We start from the raw sequence: 12404 nt of genomic DNA, 5'->3' as shown, positions 1-12404 counted from the left end.
CGATCTCGTGTCTGCTTCACATGTGGGTGGGATGCCGTCTTTTTTTCTTTTCTTTTCTCCTGAGCCTGGAAACAATTGTGGGTTAAATTTAGACGCTGGATCCAGAATGTAAAACCCAACCGCTCAGCTCTGAGACATTCGTTTTAGTTCTGCTGCCCATTTGTTTGTCGTTAGCTCAAGGTCACCTTCGCCAAGAAAAGTTTTTACATCTCCGTCCATGTTTATCCTCCTCTCTTCTGTTCTCGTGCCTCCTCTTGTTTTCTTTCATCCTCCTTTATCTCCTTGTTGGTTTGACTCTCTGATTCCTCGAGGATTCACGTTGTTCCCGTCGCACTCGACTTGTTTTCTTAATCTTAAAGAAACAGGAGAAGCTGATTGAGATGTCGCCTGAGGTCTCTCCTCGTGGGGGGTGTGTTGTGTTGCCGCCACAGGTTGTAAATAACCACACAACATTGTGTTATTAACAGTAACAGCTGCTCACTGAGGGTAAAGGCATCACTTTTAATATGTTAATGAGAGTTTTCACACTGGGACACACATGAGGTCATCATCACACGGTGCCTCGTTAGTCACCAGATGTCGGTTCCTTCAAAAGCCGGTTACAGTAATTTGGCTAAACTGTAAAATAATCTCCTGAAGAAGATCATGTGAAATGGCTGAAAGCTTCAGAGCAGCTACTAAATGGAGCTTTTGATATATCTGATTTTTGGAGAATAATGTAAAGAGCTAGGACACACATATTATCAAGAGGAAGGAATATTATTAAATGTACATTATGAAACTTCGCCCACTAGGGGTCTCTTCATCAAAGCTATAATAAAAGACCTAGTTTGATGATGTCGTGAAGCAGCGTGGGATCACGGCAGATTCTAACTATGTTCAGGTGAGGTCATGTGTTTAAGCTTTCAATAATTAATAATGATCTAATATAAACAGTGGAAGGCTGGAACGGCAGAGTGGCTAATTGACTAACTGATTAACTGGCTAATTGGCTAACAGTGTGTTTTCACTTTGTCGTACGTCATTTGCCCCGGGAGTTACAGCAGAGACTTATTTTGGATGACAAAAATACATAACGTATTTCCAGGTTGAGATTTTAATGAATAATCTTTACATATTCCAAGTTTAGGTGCGTTTCTTCCTTCTGTGAACACAAGTGATGTGACGTCAGTTAACGAGATGAGCTCCACAACACGGAGAGTTTCCAACACTTTCATCCAAAAAAGTGATTAAAGGGCTCAACCAGTCATTAATTACTGCACTTCCATGATTTATTAAAAAGACAGATTAAGAGGTTTGTAGAGCAGAAGCCAAAATCGTTTCACGCTCAGTCTCTCAAATGGGTCAAAACTCCCAAAACACTGAGTCCTCACATTTCCAACATGTTAACTCCATGTGTCTTTTATTTGTCCTTTGCTGCAGAGTAAATACCTAAATCTTTCAAACTCCACACTCTCAGTTTGCAACAGGCTTCCTCTGCTTCAAGCTTTAATTAATAATGATATAACAGTCACTATCAACTGACAGCCAGCCCTTCTGACCCCCCCATCCACCCCAAGCGCCTCCTTATCACCCCCTTGTTATCTGCACCCTTCACTTCTACGCAGGCACTCTGAGTTAATCCTGGCGTCTTGGTTCCAGCTCAGTTATGAAACCCACCTTCATCGGCGTCCTGATGATCTGTGTGTTTTCCCGTGTATTTAAAGCCTGTGTCATTCAAAGTGTTATGAGCTCATAGGCACATTAAGTGTTGGAGTCTCCACCTTGTAAAACCCAATAAGAAAAAGTTCCAACCTGCCAGAAAGCAGAACAGTTCAGATTTCACGTGTCAGGAGCCAAAGAAGGACACGTTAAGTGTGTGAGCCAGTGTGGTGATAAAAAAATATTGTGTTATTGGTGAAATGGCTGCGAGTCCCTCCCTGGTATTCCCCTCTCTCCTTTGCTTGTCATGTTCTTGGCCATATTAATCCCCCAACCCCCCCCCCCCCCCCCCCCCCCCCCCTCCTCATCCCTCTGTTTCCTTTCTCTCTTTTCTCCGCTCTTCTATCAGCGTAAATCAAAAGCACCTTCCGCTCGGGTTTCACAACTATCTTTCAGTTTTGAAGTGAGCAATACATGTTTGTGGTTGTGTGTGAGGGAGAGCGTGCACGTGAGCTCCCCCTCGGTGCACGTGTGTGGCATGAAATGATTAAGCTTGAGTAACTTTAACATCTGTCATCTTTGTTGTTGTTCTTTACATGTTTGGCCTCCGTGCTTTCATTGCGTCATAAAATAACAGCTATGCGGTCGACACAGTGGAGCAGTCGGCTGCTAAAGATCCCGACATCTCCTGAAAGAGCTGGTGGAGACCAAACACTGAGCAAAAACTGGATTCATGTTCACGTACATGACTTTAAATGAAAGTTTACGTTCGATGAAAACTGCATGATTACAAAATGTCGTGCTTAAAGGCAGATTGGGTTTGTTGTCAAGTCGAGACAATGGTCACATATATCCTGGTCTTTATTGTAGATATCAATTTTAATGCACCTCCACCTTAATTCTCCTCTCTACGATCTCATGGCAGCGTCCAACTACTTCCTGATTTGGGGCTGATTGTCAACTAAATTCATTTTAAGGAAAATCTAAAGTTTTTCAGCAGGAAGAGGAAAAGTGAGTAAATCTAAAGTTTCTGCAGCTCAAAGAGTTGCAGCCTCTTTGAGGGTTGGGGTAATATCTGTAAACACATGAAAGTGTTTCCCTCTAAATGCAAAACACGACTCTCCACATCCTGATAGTTGCATTTAATTTGTGCCCAGTTATTGTGTTCCACTCTCTCTGTCTCTACACAATCATCTTCACTAACACACCACAACAGACACAACCGTGACCTTTTGGATCCGAGAACAAAGACCTAAACTTAATTTATTTTGTTTGCCGTGTCTACGCCCATTTCTCTCATTCGTGCAGAATCACTTAATCACTGAACCTCCAGGAAGCTTCTCCGCGTCACGACTCCACTTGACCCGTGACAGATGTGCAACAGTTTGCATGAAGAGCTCCGAGGCCAAAAAAACACACAAAAACATGAAGTCACGGGGGGTTTTCATGATGCATCAGTGACGCGCAAGTTTTGGGCGTATGATCTGTTGTTGCTGAGAGTCGCTGTGCAGCCGTTAGTTCTTCAGTTCAGTCATCGGCTGATCTGAGAGCAGCGGAGGCCTGGAAACGTTCACAGCGTGTGATGGCCGTTAATGTATATTTTGAGTGGCATGTTTGTTTTACTAGTAAGAGCTCCCTCGCTCCGTCGAGGCCACCTAACACACACACACACACACACACGCTAACACAACCTCACACGTCAACCTTCAATTTCCTTTTGCACTGTTTTGGGCAAACAAATGAAATATAATGCGAGAGAAGACGAAAATAAACATCAATAAGTAAATGTAGCATAACCACCATATTACCGGTGGATTTATACAGATCCAGAGATAATAACGTCCTTGTTTGCTGATGGGGGGGGGGGGGGGCATTTCATTTTTTATAGCATTTTTTTAGACGTTTACTTTTCTGCGAGCAACTGGGAGAGTTTTACAAAAGACAAACTGAGAAAGTTTGCTGTAAATCAGTTTGCTCACTATCCAGGATACTTTGTAGGAAAACTGCCCTGAATCCTCGATTGGAGTATAAATAGTATATAAATATATATTATGACATATATTAAATACATCCATTGAACACTGTAGCCTGCGTGTGACCTTCATCCATCTGTTCTTCATCGCCACATCCTGTTTCCTCCTCATCCCTGATCAGGTCTTTGTATCATTTCTCATGGAGATAAACACTCATGGTGTCCCATCAGAGATCTCTGCTGGACCGTGAGACATCTCACTCTGCAGGAGATCCTCTTATCCAAACTGGATGCGGGACAGCGGCGCCGGCGCTCCTCACCAGTGGGTTGATCCCGGTTTGGGGGGGGGGGGCTCGCTCGGCTTGTTATTGTTGAAACTCCTTCAGCTGAATGAACAAGTCGGACCCGGAGAGCCAAGAGATTAATAATGTGAAGCTCTGCTAAAACAAACTTTTAACAAGTGCGCAATTTCTCCAGGACCACCGGGGGGGGAAGTGTTGTCTCCAGAGCTGACGCACGCACAACAGATGCTTAGTACACACACTTCTCTACTGCACAACTTGTGAGGACCCTGAGGATGAGTTGAACAAACTATAACTTTAAAATCATACTATTTATAGTTGGGGGAATGAAAGGCACATGTTAGGATCTGAATATCCAGGTATTCTTCATAGTCAAGTATGTAACGATTCATCATTAGAAACATCTAAAAACAATTACATTTTGTTTGTTTAGCACCAAAACATAACATACATAACTCGTTATCTTTACATATTAAGGTAAATTCTTTAAAATTATATTAATGAGGGAAAAACTCATTTCTCAAACCCACAGAAATGATTTTAAGGTAACAGGGAGCTGAGTTACACACTCCATGTTTAACTCTTCAGTCTCCATCACTTTGAATTGTGATTGACAGGCGAAGACAAATAAGCTGAATTACACCGTCACCCCTGGTGGATAATAAAAAAACAGAAGTTTCTCCCGAACCCTAAACCTGACTGACCAGATTTTAACTATTGTTTAGAATGTCATGAATCGTGCCTGGTCCCCATCATCGAGTCCTCCTGCCTCATGTGAAGCCTCTGACTCCTCATGGAACCAGCAGCAGATGAACGTTTTTCCCACATTGCTACCGACAGCATTAGCCCCAGATATTCACGTGTCCCCAAAGGGACGAGTCCTAATGAGTCCGGTGGCCACTTGACGTTTGTCCCTAAGTGGACGCACATGTGAAGCAGCCGGAGGCGACAACAGCAGATAGATAGATAGATGTGTATCTGAAAGTCCCGTCAGCAGGTTCTCAGCATCACAAACCTTCAAATTAAGAGACTTCAGAGAATCATTGGAACCTCTGGACATGTGCTGGACAATAACAAGCGCTGCACTGCTAAGCATTCCCACAAGTTGTGTTGTTAAACATGTGGTTTCCATTGTGGCCAGACCTCTAGCGCTCTGTTCTCTCCCTCGTTCTCCCTCGTGCTCTCTCTTTCACTCACTATTGGGCTTCTTTTTTTTTCACTCACTCGCTCCAAGAACAACAAACTTTTTGGATTGAGTCTGGACCAGTTGTAAGTCCCAGTAAGGCCTTAATTCTGCCTGATTTGACTTGATTTTATGATTTCATTCAAATCTGCAGGTCTTTGGTTCCATTAGTTCTCTTTTCAAGTGATGATCTGCTTTGACAACCTGTTCTAATGATGAACGCTCTTCTCATCTCGGTGTAATATCAGAGAGTCTCAGTGCAGACGGAGGCCGAGTTTTATTTTATTTTCTATCATAAATCATTAATCAATTATTTGTGCTCAATGAGAAGTTTTCTCGGGTTTCTCATTCTCCAGCAATAGTTTGTCTTTCACTAATAATTGTTTTCAATGCTCGACCTCTATGTTGCCTGCAAGCTCCTCTCTTAACATGTGTAATGGTTCTATATAAATACAGAACTGTGTTAATAACACATTTTGCAGCAGTGATTGAGTTTTTTTTATGCTTTATATCATCATGACCATAATCTTTCTTCTTTCTGCAGGGCCTCCGGGACCTAAGGGAGATAGGGGTGACACTGGACCATTCGGGCCCCTGGGGCCCCTGGCCTGACCGGCCTGAGAGGTGGGTACAGCCAGAATGACCCTACTATTAATAACCAGGTCAAATTAATCTGCAGTATTGAGGTTAGATTCAAATGTGTAAATGAACCATATCATCATTTTGGAGCTAATAACAGTTAAGGTTGAAACCACAGGATTTATCACATAATAATGTTCTTTTATTAGCATTTCTCTCCCAAATAAACATGTCACCAACCAGATGTTTTCATCTATCTTACAAGTAAGCAGACAAATTCAGTTGAAACATATTCAGTCTGTGGTTGAAACAGCAAAGTGACTCAATTTAACGGTTGGAAAATCTGAATTTTGTTCATGAATTTAAAGGTCGATGCTCCAAACCTCAGCTTTGGAGATAAGTGAGGATTCTGCGTTTCAAAGAACTCTAAACATTTAGTGATTTAATGAAAGTGGAGTAATGAAATGCACAAGTACAACTTCAGGAAATGTCAGATCTTCTGATTCACTCCCCTGAGTTGTTTGGATGGTCACGGTAGACGGGTCACATTTCATTAGATTAAAGAAGATTTAGGTTTGAAAGTTAAGTGGCGTGAAAGTGGAGAATCTTTGACACAACACAGACGCTGTTCTGACGCAGCTCTGCTTTGTGTTCAGTGACATTAATAAAAAACATCCAGCAGGGAGAATAAAAGGTCAAATGAATCCTCTTGAGAAAACAAGGCACTGGACTCGGTGGGACGGCTCATCTGTCTCCGTCTCGGAGGTGATTCCTCAAAATCCCCCGAACACGAACCTTCGTCCAGGAGGAATTTGGCTCTTCAGGAACCATGAAACGACAACATTGCATCGTTACTGTAAGAAGAAGCAAACAACGATGTGACTCCAGATGTTTCGGGAAGCCCCTCCAGCTGGGTACCTCTTGATCCATCCATCCACCCCCCCCCCCTCCAGTCATCGTCTGCTCCAGACTCCTCCACCGATACACTCTCACATGGCTTTTCCAAGAAGCATTATCTTCCTGCTGAAAGGGACTCTGCTAGTTCCAGGAAAAATGTAAATGCAAAGAATTCTTCACTGTTTAGGGGGGGGGGGGGGGGGGGGGGGGGGGGCTCATTATTAGCCAACATAAAAACCTAGGAAACCCCCCCCCAGGGCCAAAACATAGACAAAACACAACAGCACCAGTGTTTCTGGTAACAGCTGTCTGTCTGTATCTGAGCTAGTTCATGTTTTACTTATTTAGAAAAAAGTACTTGTACTCGGTAACACTGAGTACTAGAAGATTGTAAATCTAAATTGTAAACAAATACATTCTCTCTGTGTAAACCTGTATGATTAATGACATTAGCAGAAATTGAAATAGATTTTTTTTCCTCCTTTCTTATAAACAAACCTTCGATCCAATCTGTTTGTGATTCAGCCGTCACTGGTTTTGTTTTTTGAGTCTCTGGCTCTGATTCAGTTTCATTATTTCATTCAAGCCGCTGAGTCGTCACAACAGTGTAATCGGAGCTTATCACAGCAATCGGTAATTCATTAAGTCTGTGTGTGTTTAGTGTGTACACATGTTTCATTGTGTTGCCGTGACTCAGGAGACTTACCAGGAAAAATCCGAGGGAACAAAAGATTTTCTCCGAGTGAGCGATGACCGAGGAGGTGACAGAGCAACGGGAACATTAGAGCCAACGTCTTTAAATCTTTGTTTTCATGGGATCAAGCTGAAAAGAGCAGTTTATTGGATCTGAGTCATCAAGTCGTCATATTACTGCCTGTTTGAAAAGATGGACGACGGGACGGCTCCCAAAAGTGAAGCCAAACCACGAGACATGAAACAAAATACACGTTTTCACTTTAGATTGTTATGACGCTGATGTAAGTTCAAGAGTTCCTGTTCCCTGATAAGTTTGGTTTTAAATGATTTGGCCCATTTAATCCAATAAAAACATGTAGAGTCATCATGAAACTCATAAACACGCCTCCATCTCCAAATCTGTGCTGACAGATTGTTTTGTGTTTTCGTGTTGAGGAGAACCTGACACCACAACAGTTTTCTTATTTATTTGTTTGTTTGTTTGTTTGTTGTTGACTGAACTCATTCCTGTGTGTTTGTGTGTTTTCAGGGTTCACGGGAGAAAAAGGCCTCCAGGGCCCGCGTGGCGTTAAAGGGTCGGTCGGGGTCGAAGGGGTTCAGGGAGAAAAAGGAGACGTTGGACCTGCTGGGCCTAGAGGTAGGCTGGTAATAACTCACACTAACCAGTACAGGTTATAAATAAACTTATATACAGGATCTACTTTGATACTTCAGCAATTAAAAGTTGATTTTTGCTGAGTCGTTGGTCTTCATCACTTCCTACGAACCAAGAACAAACAGCACAGATTACTCACTTATGAGAATATCATAATAATATGTTATAATCCCAATGTACAGTGTAAAGCTTCATTCATTCAGGATTCTGATTGACTGGTAGTTTTCCATTGTTTCCATTTACACTGTAAAATGAATATTTCTTTGAACATCAGAGAACACATTCATCAAATCTCCTTCACCCTCCTCTTCTTCCCCCGTCCTCTCCCATCATCCATTTATCCAGATTGGTTAATATCCACACAAATCTCTGGGGTGTTGATGTCTCCACCAGCTGGACACTGGCAGTGATAACCAACACACACACACATAGACAGACACACACACACACACACTCTGCTCTGTGGAGGGAATCATAACCATGACTAACATGATAAGGCGCTGCAGTCTGTCTTGTGTCAACCTGTCATACTGTATATGTGTGTGTTTGTTTAGCAAACAGCTGTTGCCAATCACATCTGGGTTTGGCTGAAGTTTTTCTGGTGTTGCCGTCACTCACTCGTTCTTTGAACCTCGACCCCCCCCCCCCCGGGTGAGCCCTCGACTTCAAAACTGAAGAACCAGACTCCACCGTAGTTTTATTTATTAATATTTATTATGGTTCCTGGTGCATCTGAGATCAGCGCGTTCGATAAAACCCCGACACTGGACACGTCGTCTGATTGACGGGTTGATCGTGTCAAAGAAAAGATCCATACAGAAGAAAAACACAACAACAAGTGGAGAGCAACAATGTGTGTCTGTGCTTTCTGGGTCCTGGGTGGTGGTGGGTTTAACAAACCAGTGAAGCGTTTATACTGGTGTGAACGTGGCCTTGGAGTCGCTCAGCGGTGAAGACAGGAGGGATCCTGAAGAGCTTGTTAAAACAGCGTGGGGGGGCTTCGTGGTTTCTTTTTATAGATGGAGAGTGTGTGTTTGTGTGTGTGGGGGGGGGGGGTGTTAAAAGGTTATAATTTGACCTCTCCAGATAAAGATGTGACTGAAAACATAAACGTTTGTACAATATTTTGTCTGATTCTGAGATATCTTACTGGATAAGTGAAAAGTTTGACTTATTAATGAGGTCTTCATCCTCTGTGTCTGCAGTGAATTCACTGAATCAGTCTGGATGAAAGTCCCTGGAGCTAAAAGTTGTGATTGAGGGAAACTTTAAGTATTTTAAATCCCAGACATTCAGATTTTCATCGTGTATTAAAATCAGTTTTTAAATCAAACCCATCTGTGGCCTCCTGCGGCTCAGCAGTGGATCAGTGATTTCTTGCAGTGTTATTCAGTTGTAAGGAAGCGGTCAGAGCCGAGGTGATGCTCACAGGGTGTGGTGCAGTGTTCGCTGCACTAATCACACACACAGACACACACGTGCACTGAATGTGACTGAGTGCCACCTCCTGCTAATCAGAGTTGGGACGAATGCCGAACTTGAAGCTGATCCTCTCGCAGCTTCATGGCGAAACCAGACTTGTGGTTTCAAACCTGAGAATTAGCTCCGACGCGAACTCTCTGTCTTTGGAACAGAATCATATTTTGAAATGAAAACAAAGGAGGAGAAGCCGTCTCCAGGCGTCTGATTGGACGGAGGTGTCGTGCGTTAACGTAGCATAATTCTCCAGAAACCACAGATGGATGGATTTTTTACTTATAGTCATTCTGTGGTTTTTGCGATGCATTAACTTTTTCCACTAAGCAAACACTGTAAAAAATAAAATAAAAACATGCCTTGACTCTGGCTTTACTGTGGCATATACTTCTATCTTTTCTCTTACGCCTACTTCTCTTTCAAACCTCCTCCACCCCGACATTAAGAATTAAAATAAACACAGGAAGCAGAGCGGTGTCCACTATTTATACATGTTCTGTACATCTCAGGAAGGAGGTTACAGAACCTTCTATTTCAGAGGCTGCTCAGAAGTTATAGACGAGAGGAAATGGGAGGAGAAAAGTTATTTTTACTAACATTAAATCTGTCTGTGGTTGAAACGTTGTTAATAGGGGGGGGTCATGTAAGATTCTATATCTGCTCCTGTACAGTTTGAATAAATCTCTCTTTCCCTTTCCTCAGGTGACAGAGGAGAACGGGGGCCAAGGGGGGAGAAAGGGGATCGGGGCGACCAAGGAGATAAAACAGGTGAGAGCAGTAACTCACTCCTCCTCTTGTTCTCCTGCCTGTTTGCACCTGAGTCCTGAAACAGCTGGAAAATTAAAACACAAACATCCACCGTGACCCCTGTGACCTGTGGCAAGCTGAAAAAATATGAATTTAAATTTGGATTTGTTGTGTTCTGGGGGCCAGTGGGAAGGAGAGATTTTATTTGACCTCATGAGAATTATGATCCAGTCAGAGTTTCCCTCACATTGCATCTGTGAGCACGAGTGAAACAAAGAACCAGCGTTAAATCTACTAAAAGGATTAGATTAAAAGTACTGCATAGAATAAGGTATTTATATTGAAGCCTCATATGCTCTTATGTGGTTAAATCTTTAAAAAATGCAGTGACAAATATGAATTAATGATGTACGGTAGCTGTCTAAGCAAACAGTGTAAAAAGTTTCTCTAAAATGTGGTTAAGTTAAAATATGACGTGGCTTGAAATGAAAATATTAACGTTCAAACTCCTCAAATCCGGCCTCAAGCACCCGAGTAAATAAATCCCCCTTTTTTCCCTCGGTTCTTTCAACATCTCCACTGTGGTTATGTTCACGTGATTTATACATAATACCATAAATATTTTGGTAAGATCCTTGAGGGACTCCAGTGATGTAACATGAGAGCAAACCGTACATCAGGACATGTGATCCAGACCAGACCAGTCGCAGCCGCAGAGAGAATCACAGATTTACGAGCTGGTGACTTTACGGGCTCTGATCCACCTGCCGGCCGGTGCACAGAGCTGAGGCCTCTTTGAAGGATCCATGGATCTGATCTCACGGTGTCCGCCACTAGAAGAACAACCACATGGCCTCGTGCACATCAAAAGCTTTCGAGGAAACCATTACACCCGAGCAATTTGAAACCTGGCACCAAACCGCCAACCTGCAGTCAGGTAGGAGGGAGAACATTAGTCCTCCTCATCTTCTGTCTTGGTTTCATCATCACGTCAGGTGACTCTGCTCGTTACAGAACCTTCAGAGACGGTTTGATGTTCTTTGGAGAAAGTGAGACCACATGCTGCCGGCTGTCAGGAATATTGAATCGGCGTGTGATGCACTTTTCTGTCATCGACCCTCTGATGCATGGCTGGGATCTTTTTTTTTTTTACCCTTCAAAGCAAAACAGTGAATTCCTGTGTGAGCGCTGAGCCCCCCCCCCCCCCCCCCCGGACGTTTCTGTGTGAGATGCTCATTCGTCCACGGGCATCAAGAGAAGTTGAAGAATCACCATTAGGGATCCGACTCTTTGGGCTCTGGTGGGTGTTTGGGTGAGAGAGAACCAACGGAGCCCAGATTGGAGTCATTTGAAAAGTGCAAAAGAGAAAACAGAGAAAAACTTTCTTCTGTTGTCTCTGCATCGATGTTTCTTTGAATCCAGGGTGAAGTCTCTTCTTACTCACCAGAACCGAACCCGGAGCCCGAGGACCAGAACCTCCACGACTCAAATACAAGTCGATAAAAATGTGTTCTCAGCTGCAGCTCCCGGATGATGAAGCCAAATTTAGTTCTGTGTCTCTGCAGATGATTTTTTTTTGGTTTCTAAATCTTTCCAGATGTTTCATTTTATATGTCCCAGGCGTGAAAACGAGACACCATCGTGCGGTGGGATCGCACCAGCTGCGAGCCATGTAGTGCTCCAGTAGTCATTACTGGTATACTGGGATCCGTGGGGTTAAAACCAACGTGGGCCAGAGGGCGTAAAGTCCTCTCGCCTGCTTCCTACAGCCGTGCTCCTGGCGCCCTCGCCCTGGACCACACCTCGGTTCAGACTTGGCCTCCGTTCTGATCCACACACCTGCAGAGCTCCACGGCCGTGATGCTGTTACTCTGCAGAATCTGGAACCACAGCCAAGTGCAGCTCTGGAAAGGATTTCAAGTTTCAACTCTAATGACAAATTTATGTTCACCGCGGGACGCAGGATCGTGAAAATGCCATGTCACTGTAATCACGTGCACGTTCACCTGAAGCCAGAGTTTTAAGATTTACAATATACGGTTATTTTCCTTTTAACCACAATTTCTATATGTCAAACTATGATTATTCTCCACTCTTCATTCCTGCTCAGTTTTTGATTTATACTCTCTTTTTATTTTCTGAACCTGTCACTGAAAGCAGAACAACACAACTCCTCCGCAGTGTTGTGTAATAAAAATTTAGCCCCACGCAGGAATGCACACGATGAATCCATCTCTTCTGTTATTTACAGTTTCA

At 43.2% G+C, this 12404-nt stretch overlaps 1 protein-coding gene across 1 annotated transcript in view; it reads left to right on the top strand.

Moving 5' to 3' along the window:
* Nucleotides 1-12404, top strand: part of scara5 (scavenger receptor class A, member 5 (putative)) — a 51745-nt gene that overhangs the window by 28881 nt on the left and 10460 nt on the right. Inside the window, 4 exon segments of the mRNA XM_053445373.1 lie at nucleotides 5643-5687; nucleotides 5690-5722; nucleotides 7800-7907; nucleotides 10104-10169. Of these exon segments, the coding sequence (XP_053301348.1) occupies nucleotides 5643-5687; nucleotides 5690-5722; nucleotides 7800-7907; nucleotides 10104-10169 (252 nt within the window).

Source organism: Pleuronectes platessa, chromosome 17, assembly GCF_947347685.1.
Source record: "Pleuronectes platessa chromosome 17, fPlePla1.1, whole genome shotgun sequence".
NCBI lineage: Eukaryota > Metazoa > Chordata > Actinopteri > Pleuronectiformes > Pleuronectidae > Pleuronectes > Pleuronectes platessa.
The sequence above is the reverse complement of the archived record's forward strand: the minus strand, read 5'-3'. Positions and strand labels throughout refer to the sequence as shown.